We start from the raw sequence: 7,736 nt of genomic DNA, 5'->3' as shown, positions 1-7,736 counted from the left end.
TCTCTGTACTAACTTGCTCTCAGTTTTGTTTATTTGTCTGTGTCACCATTTCTGTGTTAGTGTCATGTCACTTCCTGTGGGTTTGTGCCTGACTTCCTTTTCAAACCAAGGGCTTCTGAAGAGCTACAGCAATAATGTTAAATATTCAAACATGATTGCTTAGAAATATGGGAGACGAGAGAAATAAAACATTAATGCAACTAATGAAGTGTTTCGGTCATTTATTGTCAGGGATGTTTCACAGTTTTATAACATCTACCTTTCTTCATTGGCAGTGTTTTGGTTACCACACAATCACATATAGACACAATGTGTCTTCATAGGTAAGACCACATATTCCACTACAATCCAGTTTACACAAAAGTTTTCCCTTTCAGATGCATACAGTATCATAACATTAGGTACATCACAGCATTCGAGAATGCGTTAAACGGAAGGAAAGACTGCAATCCAAGGTGTTAAGTAGATGGCAGCATCCTCCTGTCTGTCAGTCTTGGCTTCCTGGCTCCTCTCCAGTAGACTCCGCCTTCTTTTCTGACATTGTCAGGGTCCTCAGTTCTGTACTGAGCGCCTTGTCAATCATCTCCAGCTCTCTGATTTTCTGTAAGCAAAGGGCAGTATAGTCAGTGTAAACAGGACCAAAGAGTAAATGTTAGTTTACCATTAGTCAGTTTATCAAAATATTATGTTTACCCAACAATTCAATTCTGACTTTTCTGACCATTTCTGACAAAATTCTAACAATCAAGGTTCATAATAACAACCATAAAATAAACTCGATAACTATAAGATATTATTATTATTATTATTATTGTAGAATCCTAATAATATAATATGGCCCCATATAATATGATCAATTATGCCTGCATTCAACCCTAACATTGTTGTCAAATATAGACAGTAGCACCACTGTAGAGGTGAATGGAGTGTACCTGGGATATCTCAGTGTTGATAATGTTATAGTAGTTCTTGCCCTTCCCCAGAGTGGTCATCTCCTCCAGAAACTGCTTCCTTTCCTCAATCTCATCCAGAACTTGGACCCAAACACATCAAACTTCATTGAATGGACTTTAAACTCAAGTTCAACTAAGTTGAATAGTTGAGATTTTGATTGTGTATGCAAGCTGTTGGCAGGTAGATGAGCTGATGTGTACGAGTACTGGCAGGGTCTAGACAAACACTTGAGTTTCCTCATGGTCAGAGCAGTATATCTCTCTGGAGCAGACCATTGGATAATGGGGGGGGAAAAAGTGGAGGGAGGTTCTCACCCTCCTGGAACCGGTCCCGCTCCTCCCCCACCTCCGGGCCCTGGAGCTGTGGTACCTTCCTGGGCCGGCTGGGCTCCTCCTGCCCCGTGGCCAGGATGTTCTGAAGCCTTCGCTTCTCCTTCTCCAGATCCCCTACGAAAGAGGAGGAGAAAGAAAAGGAATAGGAGGTAAAGAAGAAGTAGGAAGAGGAGAAAGAGAAGAGGGAGAGAAGAAGTCTTCCAGTAATTGTTGGAGCAGGAACACAGCAGGAACACAAGTACAGGTTGAGTCCAGATAAATCAACAAATTGAATTTGTATAAGCTTTTTAAATCCAATGTCACAGAGGGCTTCACAACCATAGAACTGCACATAAACCAACCTACAACCCTAAAAGACTGAAATAGAGATATCTGAAGATATTCAGAGAAATAGAAAGAAAAAAATATAGATGATACACTTGGTGTCTGACCTGCTAATTGGAAATAGATCAGTTATCAGAAGACAGGCTGTTTCTGTAATGTCCATAATCTCAGATTTAACCCTTGTGTTATCTTCGGGTCATTCTGACCCATCAGTCATTGTGACCCACCGTCGTATTGCGACAAATTTACCTCCTACAAAAACAAAGTGAAGCATTTTCTTTTAACTGTTGGGCTGTCTCAGACCCCCCACATTGCAATGGTTAAAATACAATTATTTTTATTTGTTTTTGTATTGGGTAAAATTGGGTAAACACAACGGTGGTTGGTTATGAACCTTTGGGTCATGTGACCCGAAGGCAGCACAAGGGTTAAGGTAGAGGGGTAACATACGTACATGGGGCACTGGGGCGGAACCTATCTCTGGTGTAGTTGTCCCCTGAACTACACTTATCAGCGCTGCGCCTCTGAGGCTTGGCTGATAGACGTTCTGGCCCAGGTTTGATGATTTTGGGAGGGGGTGGAGGGGGTGGGGCCGAGGACGTGGGGTTACAGGTCAACGGCAATGCTGCTCCCTCTGTCGGAGATGTCACATGAAAAATGTTCATACCAGTAGCACACATTATTTTACAATGAACAAACCATTTTAAGGCCATACAGGCTAAGGCCCAACTGCTTGAACCAATTAACCTGTTTCATTCCATGAGACAGCACATTTGTAGGCCACTCCGAGTCCCAGTGTGAATCAGATACTCACTTTTGAGACGTTCGTTAATCTGTCTCTGCTGGAAGTTAGTGAGCCTTGACTCTTGCATCATCACTGTGTGATCAAAGAAGAAAAGCTCTGCTAAATTAAATCCTTATTTTTTATACTTTCTGGACAAATGAGCTGGTACATGCATAAATAATAAACCGACATTTGAGCATGTCTTGAGTCTCCCTGCTGTATTGTGTCTGTTTAGGACAGTTCCACAGTCCTCCACCGGCTTGCCTCCGGGTAGATGTCTCCATCTACAATGCAAGAGACACACGTTAGGTTATCAATACGCAACCTGACCTCACAATCTATTCGTAACATAGTGTACGTCTTTCTGTGTCCCTCAATACGGAGACCACACGGAAGAATGATCCAAAGATAAAACCACAGAAAGGTGCCCCTATGTTTGTTTTGTGTTAGAAAATAGGAATATAGAGCTTACTACATTATTACAATAAACAAACACTGCGTATAAGGTACAAACAGGTACAACTACTAATAAAATACTTACTATACCGTGAATTTTACACCATGAAGTCTCTGGGATTGGTCTTCCGGGACGCAGTCACCGGTTGATATAGCAACAGGCACCACACAGGTACACAGCCATGCGACTGCAACATTGTTACCGCTAGGGGGTGAGGCATGCAACTGGGTCTAGCCCTTATAAAAAACATTTCCTAGCAGCACTTCATTTGTCTTGCTTTAGGATCCCCGCAATCGCGTTCTCCGATTATTTGACATTTTACTGCATTTGTATTTAACAGCTCCTGTATCTTGAGCTTGGCATGACATATCAATTGTTTTTTATTAGAGCAATGTAGAGATAGTCCTGAGTGGGGTGTGTTAGGCCTTTGCTTGACAGTCAGACATAACTAGCCGATCGAACGATGAAAACACCAAGCCCCGTTAGCTAGCTAGACAGTGGGTAGCTAATGCACGATGGAGTTACTACGAAAGGCAGCGGTTGTGTTCCATGAAATCAACTGAAACTGGACACAATTATTGTTATACTTATAGTACTTAACGACGAAGGAGATCAGCGCGATATGCAGTGAGTGTTCTCATGTTATTTTAAAATGTGACAGAATGCGTGCGCTAATCCCGCTAAAACTTCCGAAAGGGCCCTCCTTAGCTCGATGCTAGCTTTCAGCAAGGTTAACCATTTGCTTCCATTCAACTTGGCGAACGTTAACTTGCAGCTATGAATGGTAGCTAATTGATGTTAAAAAAAATACCTTAACTCTATAAGCACTAATGAATGCCATGTGTATAAGTGCTGCTCTTGACTACTGATATTTGACGGTATTGGAGTAGCTCTAGCTAGCTTGCTAGGTTGTTACTGACCCATCAGCATCATCAGTTAAATTGTCACAAATAAGAAAAAACAAGCTAAATTGTAACCATTGGAGGCTTGGAAGATGAACGTTACTGGTAGTGTAATTTTATGTGGACACAAATACCCAAGTTGACTGTAAGGATGACCATTTGTTTAACAAACGTATTGGTTGCGTTTTCATTCAGGCAATGAAGCGGGTTCGAACTGAGCAGATCCAGTACACCGTGGCTCAGTACCTGAAGCGGAGGCAGTATGTGGACACTGAGGGTGCCCTGAAGGGGGCGAAACTGTCCCAATCTGCTGAAGAGATGGCTGCCAACCTGACAGGTGAGGGTGGTTATCACTGGAGGGAGGTTACCGTAAAATCAACAGAGGTTGTGCAGGGCAGATGGGGACGTCTAGGTTAACGAAGCTAGTCCCCAGACTCAATGGAAGGTTTTGAGACTTATTATGAATAAAACAAAAAACAATGTTCTTGAACTGTGAATTTCTACTCCGAGAACTGTAGTCTTGACATCGTAACTTTTTCTTTGAGCAGTACAGACAGAGTCAGGATGTGCCAACATTGTGTCTGCCGCCCCTTGTCAGTCGGACCCCCAACAGTACGAGGTTCAGTTCTCTAGACTACGGAACTTTCTCTCAGGTATCAGTAATGACTTACATAAGAATTGGAAATATAATAACATCAATGTATGTTTTTTAAAGGCCCGTCGTGAATATAAATGTACATGCTCGTGACATGAACAAGAATATTCACTCTTTGTTCTGTCATTCCTCCAGAAGCAGAGGTATCTTGGGGTAAGGAGGTGAGCTGCGTCCTCTACCCGCTCTTCGTCTACCTCCACCTGGACATGGTGCGCTGCGGCCTGAAGGGGACGGTAGACAGCTTTTACAGCCGCTTCCACGGCATGTTCCTCCAGGACGCCGAGCAGCGCGCCACCGTCGAGCAGCTCCGCCACGTGCTCACCTCGCAGGACGTGTCGGCCAACCCCAAGCTCTGCGCCTTCCTCGACCACAAGTACGTGGTGCACCTGACGGAGCCGGCCTACAGCTACCTGCTGCGCTACCTGCAGAGCGAGGACAACAGCGCCCTCTGCAGGGCCCTGAGCACTCACCTGCAGGTGGAGGTCACTACCTCGCCGCGCACAGACTACCAGCTCTACGGGACGGGCGGCGGGGCCGCCACGGCCCCCAACTCCACCTCGTCCTGGGCGGGCGTGGATGGGGCGGAGGGAGGGGAGGGCGTGGAGGTGCCTGCAGGGATCCCGCAGAGCGAAGCGGCTCTGGAGGCGCTGCAGGACTGCATTAAGAAGGTGCGCGAGGGGCCGCCGTCGCTCACCACCGTGTGCTTCTACGCCTTCCACCACACGGAGCAGCTGCTGAACGCGGCGGAGGTGTCGGCCGACAGCAGGCTGCTGGCCGGCGGCTTCGACACCTCGGCCGTCAAGCTGTGGAGCCTGAGGGCCCGGAAGCTGAAGGCCAAGCCGCACCGGGTCGACGTGTCGCACGTCCGTCTGGCCTGCGACATGCTGGAGGAGGAGGTGAGAGGATTTGAGAGGGTCGAACTTGTTTTTGTTATTTTATGGCTTTCTAAGGCGCAGTTGTATTGTTTGAAGTGACCGTATTGTTAGCATTTTTCCGTGGACATTTAGTTGTTTTTCAGACACACAGACTGAAAAGTCGTTTAAATGCAAAACATTTTTCTCAACAGGCGGATGAGGAAGACGGCTCGGGAAGCGAGATCAAGACCCTGCGAGGCCACAGCGGCCCCGTGTTCCGCACAGCCTTCCTCACGGACAGCTCGGGCCTGCTGACCTGCTCCGAGGACACGTCCATCCGCTACTGGGACCTCGGCAGCTTCACCAACACGGTGCTCTACCAGGGCCACGCCTACCCCGTGTGGGACCTGGACGTCAGCCCCTGCAGCCTGTACTTCGCCAGCGGCTCCCACGACCGGACTGCGCGCCTCTGGACCTTCTCGCGCACCTACCCCCTGCGGCTGTACGCCGGCCACTTGGCCGACGTGGACTGCGTCAAGTTCCACCCCAACTCCAACTACCTGGCCACAGGCTCCACCGACAAGACCGTCCGCCTGTGGAGCACCCAGCAGGGGGCGTCGGTGCGCCTCTTCACCGGCCACCGCGGCCCGGTGTTGGCACTGGCCTTCTCTCCCAACGGGAAGTACCTGGCGTCGGCCGGCGAGGACCAGAGGGTGAAGCTGTGGGATTTGGCCTCGGGGGCCCTGTACAAGGACCTGCGAGGGCACTCGGACAGCGTGACCAGCCTGTCCTTCAGCCCCGACAGCAGCCTGGTGGCGTCCTCCTCCACGGACAACTCGGTCAGGGTGTGGGACATCCGCAGCTCGCACGGCGGGGGGGCGCCGTCCGACGGCTCGTCCGGCGAGATGGTGGGGCTCTACACGGGTCACACCAGCAACGTGCTCAACGTCCAGTTCATGGCCTGCAATCTCCTCATGGTGACCGGGACCGCGCAGGAGAAACAGGAACCGTAGCGCCGTCTGTGGGGTTTTGTTTTTCTTATGAGTCGTTCTGCTGGGTTTGTTTGATGTTTACGAAGGGGGATTGTTTTGGCTGAGTTTGCTTCACACATGGTCATCATGGAGATGTTGTGTCTAGTGCCACCAAACAATGAGCTATGGCACAGGTGTAACAATGTCATTGAAATAATAAGTTTATTATTTTGTGTAAAACAACAATTACATTTTGTGAAATTCCATTTAAAAAGATAACCATACGTACATCTCCTTTGTGGTCTTCCCAGAGCCAACCTGATAAGAGATCAGTTCAAGGTTAAAAGGTCTTGCCAAATAATGTGCCGGTCACCAGTCTGTTAGAAATGTATCGTTCTAATGCTTTTGACATGAAATGGCTTTCAGATCATTTTCTTAATGTAGCCTAACGATCATCTTATGTAACTCCAACATTGTTTGTTAGACTTAAGTTCATGCAGTACAAAACAATATGCTATTTCCTCTCATGATCAAAACTATGTTCTGTTCAGTTGTTTTGAAAATTCATAACTTTCTAATTTCCCCAGGTGTTATTTTTCATTTAAGTTTGTCATGGAAGCGTTCATTGTATAATTTGCGACGATCAGAGCAATGAATGATAACTTAATGCATCTAGTGCCTTGATGGTCAACAACAGTTTACACCACAGACACAAGCTTGGTTAAAAGAAAATGCTTAGAATGTAAGGGCTTACTAAACCACCCCTAATCCTTGGAATTTTCAAAGAGAATTTGTAGTTGTAAATAAACTTCTGTAAGTGAACCGTGGTATGCAAATACTGTCCAATATTAACATTTGTTCTAACGGTGGGACAAAGTTAGGTGGTTGGCACTAATTTGCATGGCTTGTCAAAGCATACAACATCATTCTTTCATACTATTCAGCTAGTGGCATTTTTGTATATATTAATTGTAAATATATATTTTGGAATATCGGACTGCTTTTGTAATAGCTGATTACTGGTTTTGTTTGTTTTACATCCTGGTGCACAGGATGATGCACGTTTCCTGTTCTCTAGACATTTCCTGATTGATAAAGGTTCGAAAGAAATTCTGATCCCTTTCTTTGCAAAAAACATTTGTCTGTTTATAGATTAGTATTAAAAGTTGTTATTTAAACACTTGTCATCCTTGTTAACATTTTCGATGCCAAAAGAACTTCCTACAAAGAACAATTCATGTTTCTATCAAACTTGAGAGTAGGTTTCCCATTTTAATGAATGCGTAGTATGTAGGTGTGTAACATACAAAGCGAGTTTACAGGTCAATAGACCTTACATTCCATCAGGTGAAGTGAATTCCTCCTCTCGCCCACACGCCCGCTCAAGTGAGAGGAAACTTGTTGGGTAGGGAATAGGGGCGAGGTCAGGGAATAGGTGCAGACAGGGGAAGACAAACCTGTTTCTGTCTGGAGGGTGTGTACTCCTACCACTCCTACCTAGCC

General features: G+C 46.3%; 2 protein-coding genes across 4 annotated transcripts; one reads left to right on the top strand and one right to left on the bottom strand.

Annotated features, from left to right (window-relative positions):
- Positions 1-216: 216 nt before the first annotated feature.
- On the bottom strand, positions 217-3,306 carry c22h22orf23 (chromosome 22 C22orf23 homolog). 2 transcript variants are annotated; one of them, XM_062448965.1, is made up of 7 exons: positions 2,941-3,306; positions 2,585-2,678; positions 2,425-2,487; positions 2,065-2,244; positions 1,269-1,400; positions 933-1,033; positions 217-601 (listed from the first exon to the last, which is right to left on the bottom strand). In XM_062448965.1, exons 2-7 carry the CDS (start codon positions 2,676-2,678, stop codon positions 488-490), a joined length of 684 nt encoding a protein of 227 aa, XP_062304949.1. In that variant the 5' UTR covers positions 2,941-3,306; the 3' UTR covers positions 217-487. The 2 variants fall into 2 exon arrangements, with proteins under 2 accessions (XP_062304949.1, XP_062304948.1); XM_062448964.1 differs by having other exon boundaries at positions 2,936-3,304.
- On the top strand, positions 3,047-7,413 carry taf5l (TAF5-like RNA polymerase II, p300/CBP-associated factor (PCAF)-associated factor). Of its 2 annotated transcripts, none has more exons than XM_062448962.1 (5): positions 3,047-3,478; positions 3,949-4,090; positions 4,302-4,406; positions 4,547-5,304; positions 5,475-7,413. In XM_062448962.1, the coding sequence occupies exons 2-5, from the start codon at positions 3,952-3,954 to the stop codon at positions 6,273-6,275; spliced, it is 1,803 nt and encodes a 600-aa protein (XP_062304946.1). In that variant the 5' UTR covers positions 3,047-3,478; positions 3,949-3,951; the 3' UTR covers positions 6,276-7,413. The 2 variants fall into 2 exon arrangements, with proteins under 2 accessions (XP_062304946.1, XP_062304945.1); XM_062448961.1 differs by having other exon boundaries at positions 3,048-3,478; positions 4,544-5,304.
- Positions 7,414-7,736: the final 323 nt, after the last annotated feature.

This window comes from Osmerus eperlanus, chromosome 22 (genome assembly GCF_963692335.1).
Source record: "Osmerus eperlanus chromosome 22, fOsmEpe2.1, whole genome shotgun sequence".
Taxonomy (NCBI): Eukaryota; Metazoa; Chordata; class Actinopteri; order Osmeriformes; family Osmeridae; genus Osmerus; species Osmerus eperlanus.
Note: the sequence above shows the minus strand (reverse complement) of the source record. Positions and strands in the feature narration are given on the sequence as shown.

Coding starts and splice junctions, on each gene's coding strand:
- taf5l (XM_062448961.1), top strand. CDS start 3,952: ATGAAGCGGGTTCGAACTGAGCAGATCCAGTACACCGTGGCTCAGTAC. Junction 4,091..4,301: donor GATGGCTGCCAACCTGACAG/GTGAGGGTGGTT, acceptor TTCTTTGAGCAG/TACAGACAGAGTCAGGATGT. Junction 5,305..5,474: donor GCGACATGCTGGAGGAGGAG/GTGAGAGGATTT, acceptor TTTTCTCAACAG/GCGGATGAGGAAGACGGCTC.
- c22h22orf23 (XM_062448965.1), bottom strand. CDS start 2,678: ATGGAGACATCTACCCGGAGGCAAGCCGGTGGAGGACTGTGGAACTGT. Junction 2,488..2,584: donor GACTCAAGACATGCTCAAAT/GTCGGTTTATTA, acceptor TTGATCACACAG/TGATGATGCAAGAGTCAAGG. Junction 2,245..2,424: donor GATTAACGAACGTCTCAAAA/GTGAGTATCTGA, acceptor CATCTCCGACAG/AGGGAGCAGCATTGCCGTTG.